This window comes from Siphateles boraxobius, unplaced genomic scaffold, assembly GCF_051911475.1.
Source record: "Siphateles boraxobius isolate OS27281-9 unplaced genomic scaffold, OSU_SipBor_1 46, whole genome shotgun sequence".
Classification (NCBI taxonomy): domain Eukaryota; kingdom Metazoa; phylum Chordata; class Actinopteri; order Cypriniformes; family Leuciscidae; genus Siphateles; species Siphateles boraxobius.
Genome location: NW_027509097.1, coordinates 11,942,742 through 11,970,394, shown reverse-complemented (window position 1 = coordinate 11,970,394; position 27,653 = coordinate 11,942,742). Strand labels below are relative to the sequence as shown.

Here is a 27,653-nt window from a genome sequence, read left to right as displayed (position 1 = left end):
AAACTGAAGTTTTTCACAGCCAAATGCGCACAGAACTCAAGGAGCGCGCATGACATGTGACTGGGAAGCCAGAGTCTCGGGATCGCGCGCTGGAAGGCAGCCGCGAGATGAGAAGTGCACCAATCAGTTCGCGGAATAGTGCTGATAGCACGCGCAACACAGGAGTGGCGCTCACGAGCTCTTTACCAGCGTCCGGTCAGTCAGTGTCACTGGAGAGCTAGTGCGATCCTCGGCAGTGTTCTGAGACTGCACTAACTGCTCCGGTCTTTACTGGAAATGTCATGAGAATGGACATAACAAAATAAAGGCATTTGTGAGAATAATACGCGTTTTTCTTCTTTCGGAAAAGTTACGTGAATTCATTAGGCTATACGCAGGACAAGGTTGTCTTCAGCATCGCATCATGACAGCCGAGAGAGATAAAAAAAGGTAAGTCGCAAGAAATAGTTTTATTACTGTTTGATCTATCAGTTATGAATTTACTTTTGTTGTTTACCTTAATTTGAGATTCTCAGCTGAGATTTCCAATGATACTGGCACCAGAGCGAAACAAACTGCTGTTTTAATAAATCTGAGCCGAATATCGAATTAAAGCATTCCTAATCTTACTGGTGTTGTATTTGAACTGATATTTCCCCACCTTTATATATATATATATATTTTAACATAATCTCCCCCTCAATTCTAGTTTCTCAAGACTTTGATATTGGAGAGGTCCGCGCGGAACCTATTTTTGGCTCGCTCTTGTCAATGGACTCGTATTTGGCTTGAAAAGTTATTATAATGTCATCACCAGAGTTGCATTGCTACTATGAAATAACAACGAATGACACGCTCGCTGTCTCAATATGCGGGTTAAAAAGATTAGATACAAATAATTATGTTGCAATCATGATTAAACAAAACAGTTTATTAAACAAATTGACCCTCAGAGACTGTCAGACTGAGAATAAAAATAACTAATAATAAATAACTACTTGTTGAATTCAAATATCATACCCTGAAAAATATTTTATAATTGAGCATACGTTTCTTTGTTTTCATCCATCATCTTTTCTGAATTTCTACTAGTTTCATGAATTTCTAGAGCACAATTTTCTTATTTAGTAAATCAATTCAAAGTGGTCAAAAGACTGCACTGAACTTAAAAAAATAAGGCAGCAATTAAACAAAAATGCACGATATTTTTTTAATTAATTGTAGCTATTGTGATATTTGCTCTAACCTGAGTAACATGATTCATTGATTAACTTAATTGTCATTTACATTTATTCATTCATTCATTTATTCATTATTGTGTTTGTTCTTTTGCAATATATTGAAAACAGTTTACAGTACAATCCGTTTGGACAATCATTCTAAATTTACAAGAAAAGGTCAATATGAAGTAGTGCAAACATTATCAAAAAGTGTTTTGTCTTACTCTGTAATTCACCAACTACTTCTGATTATCTTTGTCAGTTTGATCTTAACTATTACACTAATACATGGGCCTACTAATACATCATTTAATAATACATAATTAGCAATAAATAATACATTTATTTATTGCTGTTTTACAGACACATATGGGATCAAATTCACATGACCTAATTAAATCCCATTTCAATATTCTACTCAGATACTGAGCCCTCTCTTTCACTGTCCCATCCTCCGGTCACTCAAATGTCTTTATCCTCCAAGATACAAACCCATATAAGAATATCTATCAGTTGTCAAAAATATGCATTTGTTGCTCGGTGTAAATTGTGACTTGGTGATCTGCATGGATGATATTCTAAATTAAAACCAGCACTGGCTCTCTGATGCTAAGGCATATTAAAGATGGTTATATGTTCCTCTGTGTGTTTGTTGGCTTGTTAATAGGAAGGTAATGTTCCAATTGAAACTGAGTTTATCAGATCAGGGCTCCCCTCTCTTTTTAATTCATGGACAGCGCAAACAGGCCCTGATGTGTCCCTGCTCTGGTTACTTCCATGACTTTATCCGATTCTTATCTCTTATCTGGTTTCTTTAACTTGCTCTACGAGTTTTCATTAGCACTGTGATTTACTGTGATGTGTTTTGTAGTTGGTGCCAGTGGGGTAATGTAATCATTTAACTGTGCTGTTTTAATGACATTCAACAAAGCTTGGCTGCACAGAAGCAATTTGCAATATAATATATACGCAATAGGATTATTCTGACACCCATGGGTTCAGTTATCATATTGTGTTCAACACTGATTCTTTCATTGGTTTATTAGTTGGGAAACTAAAGGTTGGCCATCTCTTTGAGGTTTGGGAAAATTGGATTATCTGTGGTGAATGGCTGCTCTGTACAGTCTGGCTTTTGGCTTTCTGTGAACTCGGGCCTAATCTGGTTGAGAGGGGATATGCAGAGAGAGATAAAGGGAGGAATGGGTTCGCATCAGCCTGCTAATCACATGATCTGCTCCCTTTGACAGGTTTTGCCTTGGTTGTGCGTGATGGTGCCCGAGGCAATAGGTGATAGTTACAGCTATCATGCCATTGTGTTTACTAGGTCATTAGGAATCGTGACAGCTCTTAAGATCCTTTGCTGAAAAACAGACTATTCTCGTGTCAGCTACATGTTGAGAGGCTGATTGACGCTTTTAAAGTAAAGGACACTGCATGTTGAGAACAGACGGGAGGGGCTACATAGCAGTCGCCAGTTGGTCTTGTTATTTTGTTCTAGTAATTCCGCGAAAGGTGAAAAGAATGTAAAAGACGGGACAAAGAAGTGAAAACGGCCAGCAGGCATCTGTCTTCAGGCTATACCTTGACCTGAAGCGCATCTCTAATTCTGAAGTTTTGTAGACAGCTAATGTCGAAAGTGCTTGCAGCGTAACTGGGGGTTGAGGTCAGCAGCTGGACTGTGTGGGAACAGAACTCAGTAGCCTAGTAGAGGGCAGAGGACACAACTCCCCTTCATTTGAGAGATTGAATTTAGTCTGAATGAGGCCAAAGGATTTGTAATAACTACATCTCAGCAGAAAGATATACCTATACGCTCAGCTCACATCCAAGGGGTGTTTGGGCAGTGTAGATCTAGATTGTTTGACTGAAACAATAAGTTAGGACTCGGAGTTCACACATTAGGTGATGGCTACTGATTTGAGCTGGCTGTGAGAGACATTTTTCTATATGGTTTAAAACACAACCACTGGAATGATCATATATGTTTTTGTTATTATACAGTAAATCAAATCTAACATGTTATGAGCAATATGACTGGTAGGTTAACTCTCAACTGGTAGGTTACATCTATATGCCAGTAAAGGTGGCGACAAGTGACAGTCTTTGTCAATGAGTTAATCAATCACTCAACCGATTCATTCGAACCACTGATTTATTCAGGAATAAAACAAATAGCTTATGACCACTGTCTTTATGAGCGAGTCATTGAATCATTTACTCAACCGATTAGTTTAAAATACCGATTTCTTTAGAACTAAACTTCATTATGGTGTCTTCTTGCAGATGTGCAGAAGTTTATTCAGTTTTTACTTCATTTGTATATAAAAATTTTCTTTGATGTACATAACAAAAATAGGCATGGTAATTGGCAACTTGCTCTTGCTTTTGTGATATTGATTACTATATCATTATAAAATCAGTTATGAAATGTGAATCAAGTGACGTGATTGGGGTAACCACTTTCAAACTCACGAGATCCACCTGGGTTTCTTTGGAAAAAATGGTGGTTTCAATTTTATTTTATAATGTTGTCTGGTGGTGTAACGATCACCAGTGAGAGTGCCGTGGATAACCATCGGAGGGCACTCCAACCCGGACAATCACCACACATCCACATACTCCATTCCCCATAATCCTTTGCCCAGACCATCATCCATTATCACATTCACCTGTGTCTCATTATCCTGTTTAGCTCACACTATAAAACCCTGGTTCATTCTGTTAGTCTCTGCAAAGTCTTGTATGGGTCTCACTGCATTTCAGAGAGTGTTTGTATCCTGTTTCTCCTGATTCTCTGCCTTTTCCCTTGCATTTCTCTCTTTGCATCAGCCCTGGTCTGTTATTGTTTGGATTGTTTGTCTGTGTATTAGGGATGGGGGATATATTATCGTTTGCGATATACCGGTAAAATTTTTCCTCACAATAAGAATTAGTCTTCCCGCGATAATAACGATAAAGCCTAGTTGAAGACGAGACCCATTCGCAGCTCACGCCCATGGCGGAAGGCGGACGTGAAGCTGAGGTGAAGTTTATCGCTAAAAAAGTAATGGTGTGTTCACACCGAACGCGAATTTAATTATTTGCGCGTGTAGATTACATACAAAGTCAATGCAAAGACGCGAATAGAAGCATCAATCGCCCCAGGCGTCGCGAATGACGCGAATTGAGCGAAGCGTTTGCCGCGAACGTCTTCCGCGAAAGTTGACAAATTTGAACTCGAGCGAATGTTCAAGTGTCTAACTAGACACGATAGACGCGTATTTGATGCTCTATTTGCGTTCGGTGTGAACACACCATTACTACCTCTACAATCTGGAACTAGTACACACAGATAGATTTTCACCCGCCCATCTCGCCGAACACTGACTGAGCGCTTGAGAGTTTCGCTCTCTGTCAAGTGATCCGTAAAGCCCACTTTATCAGTTCCTTTCAATGAATACACAGTGTATTTGACGGGCAGTTAACACTAGTGTGAGGCGCACGACTTGCTGTCACTTTGCTCAGAAGAGCGCTCAGTGTTTCTCACACACTCAAATAGAGAGAGAGTCTTACATACCACGCAGAATTGAAGTGTGCATGACGTCTACATGTAAATGATATTATTTGTTGTATTTTCCTGTAAAAATAATGGAGTTCATTTGGAATTATTCAGCTTTTATGAGCAAGCAGAAACTAATGCGCAAACGTGATAATATTCATGAAACCAGCAGCTCATCAATCCTTAGTGCGGTTTATTGTTATTAGTATCAGAATTCGTAGTAGTATTAGTAGCTATAACTATTCGTTGTTATTTTTTTTACATTTCAAACTTGTAAATGATTTGAACTGTGTGATGTTTTTTGTATAGTTGCACTATTTAAACATTATCTGCACTTTTACAGAAGAAACGTATATATGCAACTTTTCCATTTCTGCAAGGGATGGTGTTTGGATTTTTACTGTTTTTTTTAAATTATTTTATGTACGGCACTTGGTATTTTATAGGAGCCTATTTGATGAAGGGTACATTTTACTTTGCATGCAGCTATCACTTGTAGCCAAAAACAGTGGTGAATATGGTATTATATTTATATCGTCATTGATATCGTTATCATAATAAATGCCAGAAAATATCGTGATATATTTTTAAGTCCATATCGCCCATCCCTACTGTGTATGACCCTTGCCTGTTATTTGGATTACCCTGTTCAATAAATACTGCATTTGGATCTTCAACCTTCTTGTTTCAGAGCAGTTCGGGACATTGGGGTTCATGATCGGAATGAGGGAACAATGAGCAATGTGCAACCAAACTGATGCATTGTGCAAATTTTGTAGTGATTAGCATTTTTAAATTAAAGCATTTGAAAATTGTACATGTACAATATTGTGCATTATCTTTCCCCATTTATTTAACCATTGCGTCTGATCAAAACCTGAAGAGGTTTCATATATGGTTGGAGACAGAAGGCAGTAACTGTTTGGGTTGAAATGGAAGTTGCCATTCCTCATTTAGCCCTGACAAAAAGCAGACAGAAAATTCATGTTTAATTCCCATCGGTTTGACCTCTCAGTAAAAACAATCAGCCATTTTCTGTGAGAAGTATCCATAGTTACTATTACAATGACAATTTTTTTCTGAAAATGGGGGTAGTGGGAAAACAGAAAGGGGGCATGTTGTGGTTGCCAAATATGCTGCTCTATAATAGAGGGCTGATTATCGCATTCCTGCACCCCCGCACTGTGCTGTGCACATTTTACAAACACTCCCAGAGCCGGGGAATAAGGGAACCACACTGGGAGGCAGCTACTGGAATTACAACGCTAGATCCTGGTCTCAGCATCGGCCTCCCACAGACACTGAAACTTAGTGCTGGAGTTTAGTGCAGGCCATGTGTCGTGTGTTGGTACAGTATCTGTGTTAGTGTGTTATTATACGGACGCATTAGAGAGCACTTGTGGTGTTTCGCCAACAAACTGTGCCTTGGTTTTTGTTTTGAGGGCACAGTGCACTGTGGCACACCGCACTCAGAGGCCATTGAGAGTTCACTTCTCGATGCCACACTCTCTTTCACACACTGGCAAGCCACAAACCGCTAAAATCTTTCACCTGGCAAGATAAAACTTTGCGCATTTTTATTTGTTTTCCTTTCACTCTCATTTTTACAATTTCGTTTTTGGGTGAACTATCCCTTTAAGCTGTACGGTTATAGATAGAATGCTATATGGACTAATTTAAAGAAGTATATGCCGCATTACTTTTTGTCAACTCATACACTCCCATTCAAAAGTTTACAAAATATCTACAAAGTTTACAATCTACTTAAGATTTCTATCTCAAATAAATGCTGTTGTTTTAAACTTTCTGTTCATCAAAGAATCATGATTGTTTTTATCATGGTTTCCACAAAATATTAAGCAGCTCCACTGTTTTCAGAATTGATAATAATAATAAAAAAAAATAGTTTAGCATCAAATCAGCATATTAGAATGATTTCTGAAAGATCATGTGACACTGAAACCTGGAGTAATGATGCTGAAAATTAAGCTTTGTATCACAAGAATTAATTTCATTTTAAAATATTAAAGTAGAAAACTGTTACTTTAAATTGTAAGAATAATTCACAATATTACTGTTTTTTTTACTGTATTTGTGATCAAGTAAATGCCGCCTAGGTGAGCAGAAGAGACTTCTTTCAAAACTATTTAAAAAATCGTACCGACCCCAAATTTATTATACTGTATAACATGCACTAACAAGCTCAAGATAGACATCTGCCTTGAACCTGACATGACCTGACCTGACCCGGCCCCATTTTGACTGGTACTGTATTTAATCTATTGTGTCAAATTTGAAGAACAAACTATTCTTGAACCTGTGAGACTCAGTTTTTTCCTCTGCAAGTGAGTAAAATAAACCCTGATGCACAGATTCTCACAGGCGTGGTTTTTGCAATGCTTTTGCTTTGACTCAAAGAGGACGTCTGTAGTTTCACAAAAAGTATGCTCAAAATAAAACAAAATATTTAGAAAAATGGTCCATTTTTATTGAAATGGACCCAAACTCGTCCCAAAATCTGACAGTTTGTCAACCTAGGTTGAGATTAAGAAGCACTTTAACCAATTTTTGTTTGGTCTAAAAGTAATTTTTCATTTTTATGAACATTTACCTTTGAACAGCGAAATTTCACGGGTGAAATCCAATCATTTCAATGTTAATCCGTGCAATCTGGTATTTCACATAAGGATGGAAACCTTTTTACCTCACGGATTTTGCATCAGGTTCAAATTTGGTGAACTTTGGCACACGAATTTGCCATGTTGACCAATAAAAAGCTGCTTGGTTTACCTCTGCATGAGCAGTACTTTTTTTTTTGTTAATACACAATTAATTTTTTTTTTGTTCCACAAAGTTTCTCTATCGTGACTGTGCCAACAAAAAGACAATCTTCAATCAAAGTTGAAGTTCATTGTTTTACTCTCCACATAAAAATGTATTAAGAACAATAAATATTGTAATGTACAATTAATGTATGTGTCTATATCTCTCTAATCACCAATTTAAAAACATAGACTGCACACAGTATCTAAGCTGAAGCGCAGCCTGTAGGCTATGTTGTTTTCATCAGCCTCCTCTGTTTTCCAGGCATCCTTCAGAGAGACGCAAGGAAAAGTCTCGTGACGCTGCACGCAGCAGGCGCAGTAAAGAGACAGAGGTGTTCTATGAGCTGGCCCATCAGCTGCCGTTACCCCACAGCATCAGCTCTCACCTGGACAAAGCCTCCATCATGAGACTAGCTATCAGCTTTCTACGCACACACAAACTCTTCAACTCAGGTACACAGCTACACAAATATTTTTGTGCATGTTCTATCTGTTGGACTTTCATTGGATTTGCGTATTGTTGTTGCTTTCGTTATTTCGCGTGTACAATTTGCCAAATTTTGGCTTATATTTTTGATGGTCGACGTCGTGATTTTGAAAAACATTAACAAACGTGCTGGTGAGGATGTTTAATAGGAAGTTCTGTATGTTGTCACCTTGGTAGCTGCTTTACATGTTGTCAGAAAAAATGGTTGTATACATTATTTCCAAATTTACAGTAGCTGCTGTTCAAAAGTTTGGGTCTGTAAGATTTTTTTATGTTTTTGAAGGTTTCTTCTGCTCATTAAGCCTGCATTTGATCAGAAATACAGTAAAATAGTGAAATATTACAATAATTTATGTTTTTTTTAAATAGTTTATCTCTGTAATGGCAAAGCTGAATTCTCAGCCTCATTACTCCAGTTTTCAGTGTCACATGATCCTTCAGAAATCACTCTGATTCGGTGCTTAAGAAACATTATCAATGTTGAAAACAGTTGTGCTGTGTAGTATTTTTGTGAAAACAATGATACATTTTTCTCAAAAGCACAACATGTTATCTTTGTTAATATTATAAATGTCTGTCACTTTTAATCAATTTAATGCATCCATGCTGAACAAAAGTAACCCTCAAACTTTTGAGCTGTAGTTCATGTCTGTCCAAACCTGCGTTTGGGGATGTCTTTATTTGGAAAGATATTTAGAAATAAAATAATGTTGTTTTATACTAAAAAATGGGTTCAGGTTGGTTTGTAGTTATTAGCTTTTCATTAACACAGTAGAGGTCTTAGGTGTGTCCTCATTTAGACAGCCAAGTAAACATGTTTATGTGTCAGTGAAGTTGGGGTGGGTAGGTCTATGATATGTCCTGTACTCCTTAATACATACAATAAGAAATGCAGGAAGAAAGACAAAGAGCCCTGCACATTGTTTCCAGACTCCAGTCCAGACGCACATACATGTGTACAGTATGTGTGCATGTCTCTGGCAGAGAGGAGATTAAACAATGAAAAGGGAAGAGATGGAATCTGGTGTGTGATGTGGAAGTGGGTGGGGGAAGATTGATGTGTGTGTGTGTGTGTGTGTGTCTGGAGAATAGCGAGGTGTGGAGTAATTAGGGGCTGCTAGTGGTATTGTTTTGTGTGAACGCTGTACAGTTAATTCATCGCACACTGTTTTCTTAGCCACAATAATCTCTGTGTTGGCGCCTTGCGGGTCTGCCTGTGATATTTGACATGCTGGACAGTATGTCCGTCTGGATGTTCTGTTTTAGTCTTTGACTTTTGATACTGTAGGTCACTAGATTATAAAACTAGAAGCTGTATAAATTGATATGTTTATTGTTGAGGTGTGTGGGACTCACAAATGTATTGTCATAAAATCATAATATCACTTATAGGTGTTAAAGAGGTTGGCCCTGTCCTAAATGGCACACTTCATATGCACTTGCAGTCTTGTGGACTTACAATGGCTGCTGCGTGCGTGTGTCCCGTAAGTCCTCAAGACCGTAGGCCGTGTCCCATTTGTGTCCCATTTGTCATTGTGGGTTTTAGAAGGGTGCTTGATGCACACTTTTGCACGAGCATGCAAGCTCCCCTGCAGACTTATATCCGACAGTCAAAGTGACATTACGTCATAAAGTGTGGACTTAGAGGAAGATTGTTAGGGCTTAGGGTTCCGTTTGGGACAGGGCTGTTATGATTCCCATCTAAACCATATCTCAGTCGTAATCTTTCTGCCATAAAGAACTTACCTCAAAGGAGTCATTGGGGCATCATATTATATCCTGAATTACTAGCAAGGTGAAGGTGTGAATCTTTGAACCTTCATTAGCAAATGGCCCATGACAGAAAAGCCAAAGAGGATAATCTCCTGTCAAAATGAAAAATCTCAACTCTTTAACAACTCCTAGACAGCAGTAAGATGAAATTGGGAGCAAATGGAGACTCGTAATCAAATTCCCAGCTTCTCTTTTGTGTCTCATTTTCATACGACTCAGTTCTCAATAGAAAGTTCTGTAAAGGACAATACAACACAACAGTATTAGGACAGAAATAGAAGAGGATTGTCTCTTATAGGGAAGAGAATTCAAAAATGACAGTATTAAACATCTCAATTGTGTCTCCTAGATCGCAATGATGGAGACTTTTGTCAAGTCTCCTGCTAATCAGATTTTCTCATTTTTAAGCTAAAGACAAAAAAATGTCACATTGTTCTCAAATTTTAATATGAGCTCAAACATTTATAATCAAATTCTTCCGAGACCAATTGATGAGCTAGCCAGATTAAATGCATTGCCCCATGCTCCTACTGTAAATAATCGTATTACTTACACTATCACTCAAAAGTTGGAGGTTAGTAAACATTTTTTTAAGATGTTTCTTATTTTCATCAATGCTGCATTTATTTATTATAAGTAAAAGAGTATTATTGTGAAATATTATGAAATAGCTTAATAGCTTAATTTTCAGCATCATTACTCCAGTCTTCAGTGTCACATGATCCTTCACAAATCATTCCAATATGCTGATTTGCTGCTCAAAAAACATTCCTTATTATTATGATCAATGTTGAAAACCGTTTATGAATCTATTTACCTCACTTTTGATCAATTGAATGTGTCTTTGCTGATTTTTTTTTTCAAACTTAAACAAACCTAAATGAAACATACTGTACTATCACTTCCTGAGACATGAAAGAGCAATATGTCAGAGTCCCTTGTTTACAAGCAGAGGCCTAAATGATACTTATAGAGATGGACAGAGGCTGAAAATTCTGAGTTCTTGGGTTTGGCTGAGAGCCAGAGAAGTAAGACATAACAGTGAAGTATTTATAGCAGCAGAACGAATGCAGTCGGGCTTGAGGTGGGAGCGCAGACATGGACCACCTGCTGATACCCTAACGCACAATGCGGACACACAGTGCTGATGTCTGAGCAGGGTCAAAGTCTCAGTGCTCAGGACCTCAGTGACTGATCTGAATGAGCATGGGAGGAGGTCTTATCTGCAGGGAAGCAGACATGAAACTCACAGCATGGAGCCTCGCTTGAGTTATTTTCTCAAGTTGTTGATGCATTCTCATGGCATTGTGTACCTCAAACATCCTCTCTTTGCTGATCAGCTGAATAGCTCGTTTTTATTCCATGTTACTGTGTGAAATTCATTTCTTAAATAAGTCTCTTTCATTGAATTTGGGATGTTTACTTTTTTGTGAAGCAAAATGCTACAGGATATGAGTCTATGTTTGTGTTATAGTGTGTGATTGTGCCTTAACATTGGATTTGAGATGGTCTCTTGAGTTTCTTTTGATAATTTGCCAGTGGAAATTACAAAAAAGACCCAATTTTACACTGTACAGACACATAAACTAAGTAGTCTTGTCTTTTGTCCCAGGCCGCAGAGTGCAACAAACCCGGTACCAGGATGACAGCCAGATGGACAGTCTATATCTGAAGTCTCTGGAAGGCTTTGTTGCTGTGGTAACATCAGATGGGGATATGATATTCCTTTCAGAAAATGTCAGTAAATGTATGGGCCTTACGCAGGTGAGTCTCACCACATTTCCTTTATTCTTTCAGAATAATTATAAAGAGGAAACCTGTAAAAGCCTTCTGTTATTTCATTTATAGTGGCATTTCATATTACTTACCTCACAAAATGTTATCAGGTGGAACTGACTGGCCACAGCATCTTTGACTTTACTCACCCCTGCGATCATGAAGAAATCCGAGAGAATCTCAGTGTCAAATCAGGTGAGCACTGTTTGGATACACTGTTACCTTTAAAACCAAAATGGCTGAGTCCTCTTTATCTCACGGTGTAATTTGCCATGGAGATGTCCTTTTCTGATTGCACTTATCGCAGTCAGGATGTTACATTTGTACATTCCTGTGGTGGTTCGTGTGAATACAAATCCACTTTTGTTTTGTTTTTTTGTTGTTGTACAGTCTAGCCTGTAGTCTCTTCTGTAAAGACTTGAGGGCTATATTTTTTCCAACCAGTGTTCAGAACGTTCGTTTGTACAGTTTTTGTTTCTGTAAAAGCTTCTATCTGTCTGTCTGTCTATCTATCTATCTATCTATCTATCTATCTATCTATCTATCTATCCATCCATCCATCCATCCATCCATCCATCCATCCATCCATCCATCCATCCATCCATCCATCCATCCATCCATCCATCCATCCATCCATCCATCCATCCATCCATCCATCCATCCATCTTTATAAATATATGTGTGTGTGTGTATTTGTAAGTTTGTATGACGGCACAATTTGGACAAAAATATTATTCAAATTATATATCAATTTGAATATAATTCAATAATAATAATAATTATTATTATTTTATTAATAATACAATATTATTATTATTATTGAATAAAATATATATATTATGAATTCATTATTATTAATAAATAATATTATTAAATAAAAAAAGAACTAATTCACTATTGTAATAATATATTTCATTGTCAAATAAAATAATAATAATTAGATTTTACAGTACGACTGTAAAATATATACTGTCATCCGAGCTGGACTAATCCATTGTCATAAACAAGGGGAATTGTTTAACTAAGTTTTATTATTTTCATTCGTTCATTTTGTTTACTGTTTATCTCAGTGACTTTGGTGCATTTCTCACATCACTATTCACATTTGCACAACAGTTAATGCAGTTCTCAAAACAAACAGCAAAACCTAGTTGATAACCTGCAAAAGCGTTTCACTTGCTCAAAATGGATAGCTCATTCCTCAAAAGCAAGTATTCATGTCAATGAAAATGTCAGTGTCATCCAGATGAAAAGTCCTGACACCATTGTTTATGAACAAGATAGTCAAATGACAGGCTTGTGAAAGATTAGAGGAGACAGTGAGAGACAGATAAAACAAGAGGAGGAGGAACATTTGCTGTGGGAAAGGCCCACTTAATGCAAAACTTGCAAAACAATGCAAAACCCTTTTGCATTGGAAAACATTTACAGAGTAAACGGTTTTAATGAAAACGTGACAAAGTGTCATGTTTTCATTATAACAGTTTACTCTGTAAATGTTTTCCAATGCAAAAAAGTCTGATCTTGGTGACACTACCTGAAATGCTCAAGACAGCACTATATACTATTTGCACAGCCATTTGAAAACTACAGTAAAGTTACACATTACTGTATTTAGTAAGGTAACTGAGTACAAGACACTAAATATGTATGTTTTACATTTTTACTGCACATGCTCTTTGCAATTCTAATTTGTTCACAGCATTGTGCTAAATAAAAAATACACCCTTATTTACAACAAACATAAACTCCCTTTGGGTAGAGCTGTGCACAACTGTAAACAATATTGCATTACATATTGGAACTGAACATACAACATACATAGTACTCATTCATGCACATTCAGACGTTCCTCCCTGTCTGGCCACATAGGTTCACCTGAGAGAAATTTTTCAATTTAGGAGACATTTTCAGGGAGAATTTTTTTATAAAAATTTGCTTGCCAGATTTTGACAACTAGTTCAAAATGTTTGTATGTGATGACTCAATCAATGAAATGAGGACTATTAGTTTTATATGGAATGACTATTCAGCATTCACAAGTATAGTTAATTTTGCCTGACATGACTTGGCATGACGTGATAATGTTATAAAACAGCAGAGAGTTGTATGAAAGCAATTGACGCATGTCCAAAAGCCTTTGCAATTTGTTGGAAGGAATGAGAAACTGCTACTATGATGTGCACAAATGACTATGTTGTGGAGGTTGAACTAACTGTTGTGCAAATGTAAATAGTGATGTGAGAAATGCACCAAAGCGACTGAGAAAAACTGTAATTCAATTACTTACAGTTTAATAGCAAATATAAAAAAACTGTCAGTGCTAAACATAGCTTGTGGATTTCATACTTTCATCTAAATTATTGGCACCAAACTTGGTGTGAACTCTGGCCCAAGTTTCTATAAATCACCATCTCTGTTGTGTGCTTACACACAGACACACACTAATAATGACAGTAAGTGGGCCTTTCCCACAGCAAATGTTCCTCGTCCTCTCGTTTTATCTGTCTCTCACTGTGTCTTCCTCTAATCTTTCACAAGCTTGTCACCTGACCTTTTTAGAGCTCTTGAGCAAATGATGTAATTTTCTTGCCATTTCATTGGCCACTTGGAGATAAAATAGCCTTAGAGCTCAATATACTGTGGTTAAGGGTAACTGATTCAGCTTCGGTTGAACTTTGCACCTGGCATCCACGACCCACTGACAGAGCAAAGTCCTCTGAATGTGCTAGAAAAAAGCTTTACGGCCAGCACAATGGTCAATTATAAATACAAAAAAGATTTTTAAGTATATATTTTAAGAGGTGTTTAATTGGCAGGACCTGTGTATGGCAAAAGAGGTAAAGACATGAGCACGGGCAGAGATTTCTTTATGAGGATGAAGTGTACGGTCACCAACAGAGGTCGCACTGTGAACCTTAAATCAGCCAGCTGGAAGGTGAGAATGCATAAGCATATCATAAAGCTTCATGAAACGTACACATGCATGTGCTATCAGGTAAAACATTGTGTCGCCGCTCTGTCTTTCAGGTGCTGCATTGCACGGGGCATCTGCAAGTGTGCAGCAGCCGTCCCCCTCAAGTCCCGTGTGGGTATTCAGAGCCACCCCTCACATGCGTCACTTTGCTGTGTGCGCCGATCCCACACCCCTCTAATGTCGACACTCCTCTTGACAGCAAGACGTTCATGAGCAGGCACAGTATGGACATGAAGTTTATCTACTGCGATGAGAGGCAAGGGACTGCTCACTAATTAGAGTGTGAATGCACATGTGTATGTGTGTATGTGTGTCTGTGTATATGTGTGTGCGCATCATCTGTGGGCCCAAAACATATATGAAGCTCTGAACACAATACACAGTGTCTGATGTATTTCCTATTGAGACAGGACTTTTGTGTAGAATATATCAAAAGGACAGTGATATTTTATTTATTTTATTTATTTTATAGGCATTCATTTATTAGCCACAGACATTTTTTACATTCGTTTACAGTTTTAGAGGGTGGGACACACTCATTCTAGAGAGCATTTGATTGGACAAATATCAATGTAGTTCAGGATGAGTCATACTGTATTTATTGTTTGAAAGATTGTGTGTGTGTATCTGCTTAAACTTATGCTACCATTCAAAAGTTTGGGGTCAGTTTTATTTTATTTATTTACTTTTTGTTAATACTTTTTATTCAGCAAGAATGCATTTGAATTTTCAATCAAATAAATGCAGCCTTGGTGAGCATAAAAGTCTTCTTTCAAAAATATAATCTTACTGACCACAAACCTTTGAAAGGCAGTGTAATTTTGTGAACATTTAGGAGTACAGTACCATATGGATCGCCACACATGCTATCAAAGCTCTCATTTAGATTTCATTTAAGATCACTGTATCTTTGGTAAACAGTGCTGTTTTTCGTTTTGCGCTTATGTGAGTACAGGTAAACAGCATTAGTGAGCTAATGTGTGTGTTTCAAAGGTCACTATTTGGGACTCTTATCCTAATCCTGTTGTGCTACTACCTGCATTGTTATCAGTGTGTGGTAAGGGAGAGTGATTATGAGCTTTTCTTGTTTTCTTGCTACATTTCTTGAAAGCTCCTAAGGGGCACAATTGACTTCTCTTACAAATCTTGCATAAAAAACCAGTGGATTTCATTTGTCCCCTGGCAATATGGGGCCGGTGCCTGGTCACCCATCTGTACACTGCAGTGGGTGTGTTGTGAAGAAGGTTATCAGCTGAGGTCAGATATTTGCATGCTTCCATTTAATGGAGCTTATTATTGACCGCACAGAGTTCATTAAAAGCCCATACTGGAACGGGAAACGAGAGGAGGCTACTCCAGGGAAAAACTGGAGGTTCAAATAGAAGAAAAATAACAATTTTGTATGGAGTATTCAACATCACAAAAAATGATGTGGTGAAGATATTGAGCATTGCAACAAATGTGATTGTGACAAGCCTACATCTGCTTTCAATCTAGCATTTGCTAAAGTGCTTCAAACACAAAAGAGGATGTGGCCTTTGTCTTTTGGTGGCAGTGTGTTGATACGTATGTGCTGTTCTGTTCTGTCTTTTATCCCAGCAAACAGACATCAAAGATAATGATCAGACAGAACAAGTACGACTCTTTTGCACAAGAGATTTATAGCTCCAATAAACAAGGGTTCTGCTTGTAATCATTTGTTCTCACTAAGCTAAGCAGAGAGTTTACATTGGCTCCCAGCAGCACAAGTTTTATTGCTTTCAGATGTAATCAACAGTCATGAATCTTGGTTAATGATGGCTTCAGTGCTTTAAGTCAATCTCACTTTGTTTTGACTGTTCAATTAGTTTTATTCTTGACTTCTCTGTTGTGTTTCAGAATCAGCACATTGATTGGATACCGACCAGAGGAACTTCTTGGCCGTTCGATGTATGAGTTTTGCCATGCTTTGGATTCTGAAAGCATGACGAAGAGCCACCAAAATCGTGAGTACCTGTCTACATCAAACAAAAACAGCCAGGAAACACAAAAAGTCGGATTTTGTGTGGTCCTTTTCTGTTTAGACATGAAACAGCTAAACAGATTTGAATTGGAGATGCCAGTCTGAACAAAGCCATAAAGCAAACAAAGTGTTTGATCCGTTCTCTGTACCTCCATTTCCTGCACTGGATCAAACACACCAGAAATAACGCAGTAGCTTATTGTGTGAATACCGTTTTGGCTAATTTACCTATCTTTTAAGCAATCTTAACTTCGTCCTGAAATGACTCACGGTCTGGAACAGAATCATGCCTCTCATCTCTGTCCATGGCTAAACTACATGAGTTCAAAACCTTGAAGACCTGTGGGGTTCCCATGGGCTTGATGACTGAGGGAAACAGATGCCCCGCCGGGCTCCAGGAATTGTTGAGGGATATTTATAAACTGAATGGTTGTTGCATTGCATTATTTATTTGCTTAGCAGATGCCGTAGACTACGTTTAATGTTTTAGGCCATGTTACATTTAAAATTGGCCTCCAAAGATCTTAAAGCTCTAATCTCAAAGACTATTTGAAAAAAAACTACATTTTGTAGTGCAGTGTTATATATGGAAGCCCATTTTTGTTCACAAGAAGAAAAAACATGCTTTGGTAAATCATAATTTTGAGATAAAATGTCAAATGACCTATAATTACGAGATAAAAAGTTGAATTCATAACATAAAAACTTTAAAAGTCATAACTTAGTATGTCATATTTATGGCTTTATCCTATAATTTTGACTTTTTATTTCAATTCCGACTTCTTGTCTTATAATTATGCATTTTTAATCTCAAAACTATGATTTACCAAAGCATAATTTGTTTTCTTATGTGATGGAAATGGGCTTTCATAGTTATGTAAAACCATAGCTATGTTTTGATTACTTATCGATTTATTTACATTATTTATATTTTTTATGTATTATCTCAGGTATAAGCAGTGCTTAAACTTTTTATTGTACAGGCACAATGAGATTAGTTCCCTGACGTACAATAGCTTTCAGTTGCATCCTGAACCACATAATGAACCCACTGTTTACAAATGCTCCAGTCAAATCTTGTTTTGAATGTGATTTTCTTTTTGTATATTTAGAGGACACTGATTTGATTGTTGTTGCCACACTGAGGCTGAGTAGATGGCCTGAATCCCATTATATGTCATTTGACATCATCTATAACAACCAAAAAGCTCTCAGATTTGCTCCTTTAGGATGGCCCACCTGATTAGCTAGTGCATTAGCGGCTAACACGCCTTTGAAGTGTGCAGCACCTCTGTTCTGGTTCCTCTGATGTCTTTAATCCAGATCAGCGCTCTGGTATTCTTCACTGGCCTCTTCCAGTGATAAGTACCTGGAGTATTACCTAATAGTTAGATCTTTTGATTTGAAAAATGACTACAATTACATGATCTGCAGTAATGGACCTTATTCAAAGGCAGTATTAGGTGTAAGCCATTTACATGGTGTTACATTTTAAAACTATTCAGTAACACTTTACTATAAGATCTCCTCCGTTAACATTAACCTAATATGAACTAACAGTGAGCAATATATTCTTGCAGCATTTATTAACCTTTGTTAATGTTAGTTAATTAAAATGTTCATGTTAGTTCACAGTGCATTAGCTAATGTTAACATATAGGTCTGCTGAGATTAACATTAACTAAGATTAATAAATACTGCAAGAAGTATTGTTTATATGATGCGGAGCCTATCCCAAATAATGTCTAACAAGGAAACTTAATGTATGCATTATCAAATAATTAATTTGCCATTTATGTTACAAAACACTGTGAAAACACAGATATAGAGTTGTATTATGAAAAAATTGAAAATATTTTTAATAATCCATCTATTACTCCAGATCTGAATATGGCCATTGAAATTAATGCAATCATGCTGTTTAATTGCAGTGCTTAATCTGGGTATTGATCTTTAATATCTTCATTTTATGGAGGATTATGAGTGTGCATTTTATTTACACTTTATTTTCTATTTAATTAACTACATGTTTAAGATGTTTAAACACAACACACACACGCATATCCTATATTAAACTATTTAATAAAAAAGTGTAATTAACTGAATTGTGTACAATTATTTAAAATGTTTGTTACATTTAAAAATTAAATAATAACTTATTATTAGATACCTGTCCAATGTAATTTTTAACTTGATTATCAACTGATGAAGAAATATATTTGGCATAAATATAATAGTGTATCCATTTATTATTATTACTACATGTTTAAACACAACACACACACACATATACTATATAAAACTATTTAATAAAAAAGTTGGCATATATATATATATTTGGCATAAATATATAGTGTATCCATTTATTAGTTACATTTAACAGTTTAGGCCATTCCCTCTTTTTCTGTTTTCTTCTTCAGTTTGTAATAAGGGCCAAGTGGTGAGTGGCCAGTACAGAATGCTAGCGAAGCACGGGGGCTACGTTTGGGTGGAGACACATGCAACGGTCATCTACAACAACCGCAACTCCCAACCACAGTGCATCATCTGCATCAATTACGTCCTGAGGTACTGTATTAAACGATGATACTAAATGATGATACTGATACTTATGGTACTGTTCTCACGCTGTTGTTGTATTTCAGTTCTGTTGAGGAGCAGTCCCTCATTTTCTCCCTGGATCAGACGGAGGCTCTTTTCAAGCCTTACCACATGTGTAGCATGGGAGAACTTTTCGGCCAGGGTGGAGCTTCCTCCGTTTCAGAAGCTCAGGACATTCTTTTCACTAAGCTCAAGGAGGAGCCTGAGGAGTTAGCTCAGTTAGCGCCCATGCCAGGAGACGCCATCATCGCCCTGGACTTTGGTCAGAGCGCCACCCGGCACTACTTTAACCATTCCCCCTACAATACCTTCACCCTCTTCACATCCTCAACCCCCGATTACAAAACTGCTCCCATCCTGCATGCATGAACTCTTACTCCTTCCCTCGGCTCTCCTTACTCTACCTCACAATCACAGCCACACACATACACTGCCCAGGTCATAAGTTGTTGTACGTTGACGTTGTTGTACTGTAGCTCAGTAGCACTGTAGCTTGGCTTTGCTGCAGGGTACGCAATATGTGACAAAAAAAAAGAAAAGCTGAATCTTTCTGCTCCACAGCACATGAGCATATTATGGCTTAGCGTTGGCTTTAGCATAAACAATTATGTATTATTAAAAATACAGTTTTTGTTTGTTTGTTTTTTATAATAAAAGTAAATGATATTTCAACATCACATGTGTTTTTGAAGGTTTACCAATGACAGCTGGCAGTGTTTGTGTGTTTATTACCCTCACCACGGGGCTATAATGGGTATACTAATATCACTTTTCATCACAACGCATGTCTTTACAAGTAAAACCACTGCACGTAATGGAAATCACCACCTAGTGACACTTTCAACAGTTTTAATTGTTTTTGGTGATGGCTGAGGTTGTTTTTAACATCCTAATTAATTATGTTACCATTTATTCTCATGTAACTCGCACTCTGAAAATGAGCCAGGTCATAGTCAGCACTAATCTTTTGCACATTGTGTTTGCACATTGTATCCACTGTTAGTTGATCTTCCATTGCTCCATATGTAGTAATTCTATGATACTGCATCTCATTTTAGTTATTTTTATCCCACGTTGAACTGCGACGTCAGAGGCATTGTTTGACTTGTTACTGTCTCGTGTCCAATGCATTTGCAGAAAGTCCAGAGTTTGAAGAACCTACTTACTACTCCAAGTCCACCAACCCTCCTGTGGTGGGACCGTCATGGGTTGTGGACACGCCACCTAATGGCAGTCCTGATAGGAACCTGTCCAGCATTCCCTCCACCTTCACCATATCCCAGGCGCCTCCTGCGGACAATTACACGCCCTGTACCACACCCTGCTTGAGTGGCTGCAGCAGTAGTTCTACAGTACGTCCCATCCCCATCTGTGACACCAACATATCACCCTTTTTAATTAGTGGTATATTGCTTTACATGTCAAAAACAGTCATTTAGTTTTCATGGTCATTTATGTTGCTGTACCTTTAAGATTTCTATATTCAAACAATTGAACATTTATAAACAGTATGTTTTCATAGTACATTGAAATCTCAAAAGATCAAGGAAAATTGGTTTCCTCCTAACATGACCTCTTTAAATAGTAATGTAATTATGATTTGTTTTACATGTGGGTGTTTAATGGGTTAATGTGTTTGTCTGCAGCCTAGCAGTCCAGTAGATTACTGTGGCAGTGGAGAGTGTGATCTGAAGGTGGAATTGACAGAGAAGCTATTTGCTCTTGAATCTGTAGCAACAAATCCCACAGACTCCCAGGTGAGTGAGGCATTTCATCCATAATAGTTCAGATAACATCCAGATTCCCAGGGTTCTTTTTTATTTTATTTGATCTTTTTATTTGATTTTTTTACAAAGTTTCAGTCATAGTCTTTGTCTTTAGATGAAAATATCCTTTAAATGTAGTCAATATTTTGTTATATTCATTAATTTAGACAATTTTACTCTATTTGATTACAATGAAATATAACTTTAGTGAACCAAAAACTCTAACAGACCATTTTTTAACAATGTGAGTTGTACATTTACCCCTTTTCCACCAAAAAACAACGGGTTCGGAACTGGTGCTGGTTCAAAGTTGTTTCGGAGTTGCTTCAACTTGCGAACCTTCTCAGAACCTGTTTGTTTTTCCACTGACTAGAGCGCCCAGCGAACGATGTCGTTACGTCACTGTGTACATCGCCATACATCTTAGCTAGAAACGCTTGCAAACCTACAACATTACTTTGGGATTATCTCTAACTCGTGAACCAAAAAGGCTTTAAAAACAATTGAAAAATGTAAGTCTTTTAACCTTTTCCTTTGATATATAATCTTTTCTGATTAGTTATGTACCCCTGTCTTGTGTCTTTTTTTCTTTCCATTTATTTGTTCTATATTGTGACTGTTTTCTTCTTCGCTTACATAATGTTTTCAATAAAGAAAACTAGAAACGCTTGCGCCAACTTCAAGCATAACAATTACAATGGCGGACTACATCGTGTTTCTGCAAATGTTTCTCCTGGCTTTGCGATCCTATATTATGGTCAGAAAAGATGTTTAAAACACATCTAAACCCGCCTCCAGCCCCCGACGTAAGCATGACGTAGTAAAAGAACGGTTCTAGTCCAGCAAAGAAGAGTTGGTGCCGCTTTGGAACCAGTTTTCCTGGCCGAGAACCGGTTCTTTGGCTGTCGAAACACAAAGAACTGGTTCGCATGCAGGCACCGTCTCCGAACCGGCTCTCAAAATGCTTTGGTGGAAAAGGGTATGACTAGCTTGTAAGTTCAAGTTCACCTGTTCATTCACTTCAATGCCTGTGCAGATGCAAGACGTACAGCAATATTACATTTACTTTGTGGAGATGGCTGATTAATCGCATATACTTATTATGGGACACATTAAATGGGTCAAAAGTGACAGTAAAGAATTTTACGATGTAAAAAAATGATTTTTCTATTCATCAAAGAATCCTGAAAAAGAACTGTCACTGATTCCACAAAAATATTAAGCAGCACAACTGTTTTCAACATTGATAATAATAAGAAATATTTCTTGAGCATATTAGAATGATTTCTGAAGGACCATGTGACACAGAAGACTAGAGTAATATGGCTGCTAAAAAATGCATTTGCCATTACCAGAATAAATTACATTTTAAAATATATTAAAATAGAAAACAGTTATTTTAAATTGTAATAATATTTGACAATATTACAATATGATTATATATATATATATATATATATATATATATATATATATATATATATATATATATATATATATCTTTCACCCCAATTCCTGGCATACTTATCACTGATTTGAACCAATTCGTTGCATTGCAAGTATTTTTTTTTCTCATCAAGTGTTTTTAAATGTATATATGGTTGACATGATATCTAACTGTGTGCAGTTGGACCTGAGCGATCTGGACCTGGAAACTCTTGCTCCATATATCCCAATGGACGATGAGGACTTCCAGCTGCACCCCGTTTGTCTGGAGGAGCCGGTGCCTGACACAAGTCCAGGCCTGAGCAAAGCCCTCCAGCACAGCTTCAGCAGTGTAGTTGACCTCTTCCAGCCCCTGAGTCCATTCCCTCCTGACAACAAGAGCAGTCCTCACACGTGTCCAGACACGGCTCATGTGCAGCCTTTCCAAACCGCACCAAACGTCCCACTCTCTTCTGAGGAGGGTAGACAGAGTCTTCAGTGGCCCCCTGACCCACCCTCACAATATCAACGCACAGATATTGGATGCATGAATGACGGAAACACAGCAGGTCCAGGACAAACATGCAATTTCACTGCTGTACTGCCACAGCAAGGGTGAAAATTGTTCTTCATTCCCTTACACTAGCATTTTATTTTGCAATACATGAACTAGGCATCAATGATTAACTAGATTAGGCTTCAGTGCAAGTTAAGCAGACAGCTGAATGGGGTTTTAAAAAATTTTGATGAAAGTGCAACCAAATATAAAGGCAGCTATATATTTTTATGCATAAAGACACATTTATACTGTGAGAAAATTTTTGTGTGCAATATTTTCAAAAATAATGCTTTTATATTTTCATAGCAAAATCAAAAGATTTTAAAATATGATCTGGAAAATGTACCTTGTTTTAAATTGCATTGTTAGATATACTACAAAAGAGACTTTTGAGTTCAAATAAAATTACTTTGTATAGCAATTTCCACAATAAAAACATTGTTCCAAAGACATTGTTTACAGAGAATACTGTTTTGATGAAGATTAATTATTTTTTCTAACCTGCGGTTAGAAAACGTGGAGTTCTGGGCCCTAGTTTGAAAACCCCTGCTTTAGAACAAACACCTAATCAGAACATTTTAAGAAATTTCAATGCATTCCTGCCCTGTACATACAATAATGTTCAAACGTTTTTGAAAGTCTCTTTTGCTCACCAAGGCTGCATTTATTTGATAAAAAGAAAAAACGTAAAAACAGCTGTTGTGAAATAATATTACAATTTAAATAACTGTTTTCTATGTGAATATATTTTAAAATGTAATGTATTACTGTGATTAAAAGGGTCATAATGTTCATTGATGGATTTATTTTTTCTTGCTATTTTTAGGTTCTTTGAGAGCTTTGCCCCTGCACAGAAAGGCATGAGTATGGGACAGATCGCTCTCCACAACAACTTCAAACGGAAGCGGCCGTCAGAGTTCGGTTTGTCATGCACTTTCTCCGATATTCCAAAGGTAAGCTCTCAGATATCAATGTAGACTAATGTAAATAAGTGAAGTTTATATATTGATACCAAAGACAGAATATCAACTTAACATGCTTGTTTAGCAGGTGGTCCCGCCTCACAAGTCCACAGATGGAATGCGAAAAAGGATGAAGACGATGAACGTTGACAGCTGTGCCTTCTCTGTCAGAAAGTCTCTCAGCACGAGTGTTCTCACAGGTACATCATCTCTCTCTCTCTCTCTCTCTCTCTCTCTCTCTCTCTCTCTCTCTCTCTCTCTCTCTCTCTCTCGCTCTCTCTCTCTAATTTTTCTATACCCAAATTTACACACTCTGTTGTTAGGGACCTCAGAGGATTTCACAGAGTCATTCTGCTCTGCCAGTAACAGACAATACCACATGATGCCTTCACACAAACACTCAGGTCAGTCACCAGCTCTACAGTACAAAACAAAATATTACCAACACTTCAATAGTGACAAATATTTCCAACGTGATTCATATCTTGGCAGCATCGAAGGGAACATTTAAATAAAATAATAGTTATATCATTTTATTATTTACGCACCCTCATATCATTCCGAACCCGTACGATTCTTTCCTTCTGTAAAACACCAAACGAGATGTTAAGGAGAATGTTCACGCCAAACCTTTCAATAGTTTGGGGTTGGTAAATTTTTTAAATGTTTTTGGAAGAAGTCTGTTCTGCTCACCAAGGCGGCATTTATTTGATGAAAAATACAGTAAAAACTGTAATATTGTGATATATTATTACAATTCAAAATAACTTTGTTCCATTTTATTATATTTTAAAATGTAATTTATTCCTGTGATGGCAAAGCTGAATTTTAAGCAGCTATTACTCTAGTTTTCAATGTCACATGATCCCTCAGAAATCATTCTGATATGCTGATTTGCTGCTCAACTAACATTGCTTCTTATTATCAATGTTGAAAACAGTTGGGCTGATTAAATTATATGTGGAAACAAAGTTTATTTTGATGTATAAAATAAAAATAAAAAAACAGCATTTATTTGAAATACATTTTACGTTTACATTTAATCATTTAGCAGACGCTTTTATCCAAAGCGACTTTATACATTTTTTGTATCATTACTGTCACTTTTGACCGGTTTAATAGGTCCTTGTTGAATTGTGTATGTATTCCAAATTTCGGAAGTCATACAATAGATTTGTGTGAAGTTCAGACCCGAATTGGACCAATTGTGTCTTTATCTATGTGACATTTGAGTTACAGGTCTCTTTTATTTTTGACAGGCATGATAAGTCAATTGTTGGGCCCATCCTTTGACTCGTACTGTCTGCCACAGCTGACACGATATGACTGCGAGGTAAACGTGCCTCTACAGGGAAACTTGCATTTGCTTCAGGGCAGTGACCTTCTGAGAGCCTTGGACCAGATCAAGTAGACCCGCTTCTTCAGCGATCCATTCACCCAATGCTTTTTCATCCCATCTTTGTCTGTATATGCTGTTGTCTTGTATGCATGTATTATCAGCCTTTATTTAGACCTATTTGTACATTTTCCTTTAACATCTGTGTGATATTTTAAATATATATTTGAAAAATCTGATTGTTACTTGTTCGGACGTACCACGTTCTGTGCTACTATCTCAGACTCTATTGTCTTGTGCCTTCAGATGCTAAGTGTTCTTAACATTTATGGTCAGATTTACCAGATTCACTGTTGCAGACTTTGCTATGTATATGAATAACAACTAACTAGAGCATATACAAAATATAATTTTATATATAGTATAAATGGTAGTTTAATTTGTAACTTATTCATTCAGCTTGGTATACAAATACCGTGTTTATATAAGTCAAAGAGAGTTAAATGTTTTGCAAAACCTATCGCCTTAAATATTTGCTTCGAATTTATACCAGCAACAAATGTGGCTTAAAACCGTGTCTGTCAGAAATGTGTCTGTTTAGAACATTATTAGTGGAATCTTATGCCTCAGCTATTAGAGAAAGATAGCTTTCAGCGCCAGAGAAACAAGGGCGCCGCCATCTTTGGAATATTGTCTTTGAACTTCCGTTTTTGTGGTCTGTATATCTCTATGGGATTGCTGTCCAGGAGTAATTAGCTTTTGAAGTGGCTTTACTTGATGTAAAGTTAACGAAAGTTCTCATGAGGATTGTAATGTTTAAAGCAGATGTCTTAACAAATGTCAGTTTACCGGGAAGATTTTAAAATGAGCCGTTCATTTATAAATAGGCAAGATCGCTGTGAAAATACAGACCGGAAGACAAAAGACAACGAGCGCAGCGCTGGAAAGGGGCGGAGCTACATAAGGTCTATAGTTTTTGTCATTTAAAGCACTTTATTTTAAAAGATGCAAATGGAAGACCAAAATGAAAAAGTATAGTGGTATGTCTTGGCCATCTTCCCAGGCCCACCAAACACTAACCCTTCTCTATAATATCTTTTTTCTTTAATAACTGAATTGTAAATTCAAAATATTATTTTCTTATACAAACATATATTGTGTCTACATTCGATGAGGTTAGAGTTCTATGCTCTGGATCTCTGTAACACGTGAAAAAATGTTTGTATTTGGTGTTCAGAAGTGCCTTGGTACTTGGTCTTGTCTACCTAGCAGTAGACAGAGGTGAATCTGTAGCTTTCTTACTTACAGTACATATCTAATATATACGGTTATTCGATTTTGTATTGTGTATCGCCTTCTTGTGATACATTGGGGTTTCTGTGTGTTTCTTAACAAAATATATAAAGCTAATTTTATCTTATAGTTTTAGAGGGAGTCTGTGATTGTTTGTTCTCAGGATAGTCATTTAAAGTAACAAGCATTTGTATTCCAGTCTTTCTTTGTAGCATTAAAAGATATGAAAGACTGCATTATGTCTAAAGCAAATTAAAACGTAAATGGTGCTACTTGCAAATCATTCTCAGCTTATTTCCATCCTCACCTGTCACCCTTCTTTTATGAGCACAGATCTGAAATTAAATGGTTGTAATTCATGAATGCTTTGCAAAACAGACCTAAGGTTGGTCTCTTTAAAGAAGACACTGAAATGGAAGCAGCTGCAAATTTTACTGTAAAACAAATTTAACTAAAGATTTTTTTTCATACAAAATGTATATCTATAAAAAAAATGGAACTCGAAAATTACGTGAAAATGAAATCCATATATCTAACCAAGTTTTGTTCCAAATTTAAAATTGGTATCACAAAAATTGAGTCCGCTAAAGCTTTTAAAGTACAGTTTTTTAAAGGATGAATTTAGAGTGTTTAAGCTTTCAAATGATACCTAATTTATGATGATTACTAAAATATTTATCACCATTTTGCTTTATTGTTTCAATAATCTCCTTCTAGTTTTCCAAGCTCTATTATTATTGTATGGCTTTTTTTATATACATTTTGAGAGATATAGTATCTGCTCAATCTTCCCCCTGCTGCAGTTCTTATAGACTTCCACTGACTGACCACACACACACACACACACGTTTGTACAAATGAACATCTGTATTCAGAGTGGACCTGGGCTGCGTGAAACTCAAAAGTATTGTGAGCCAATGTTAATCGTAGAGGTCAATGATTACGATGGTTCTACGATCTATAGACTTATGATGCTTTGGGGAAATGAAACCCTGGTCAGAGAGCCTCACATAGATACAGTATGAATAACTATGTTAATAAATGAGTGATTTTAAAGTATATTGGGGGAAAGGGTAATTAACTGATGTTCATCAGCACATTTATGCAGCATAATATTATGCAGCAATATTTGCA

General features: G+C 36.9%; 1 protein-coding gene across 6 annotated transcripts; it reads left to right on the top strand.

Moving 5' to 3' along the window:
• Nucleotides 1-49: 49 nt before the first annotated feature.
• On the top strand, nucleotides 50-26,799 carry epas1a (endothelial PAS domain protein 1a). Of its 6 annotated transcripts, none has more exons than XM_077200834.1 (16): nucleotides 50-429; nucleotides 7,825-8,015; nucleotides 11,435-11,586; nucleotides 11,709-11,793; nucleotides 14,418-14,536; nucleotides 14,629-14,831; nucleotides 16,454-16,560; nucleotides 18,998-19,145; nucleotides 19,223-19,440; nucleotides 20,316-20,530; nucleotides 20,825-20,935; nucleotides 22,572-22,984; nucleotides 23,755-23,881; nucleotides 23,979-24,090; nucleotides 24,214-24,294; nucleotides 25,150-26,799. In XM_077200834.1, exons 1-16 carry the CDS (start codon nucleotides 404-406, stop codon nucleotides 25,299-25,301), a joined length of 2,460 nt encoding a protein of 819 aa, XP_077056949.1. In that variant the 5' UTR covers nucleotides 50-403; the 3' UTR covers nucleotides 25,302-26,799. The 6 variants fall into 6 exon arrangements, with proteins under 6 accessions (XP_077056949.1, XP_077056951.1, XP_077056947.1 ...); XM_077200836.1 differs by having other exon boundaries at nucleotides 87-429; nucleotides 24,223-24,294; XM_077200833.1 differs by having other exon boundaries at nucleotides 99-429; nucleotides 23,976-24,090.
• Nucleotides 26,800-27,653: the final 854 nt, after the last annotated feature.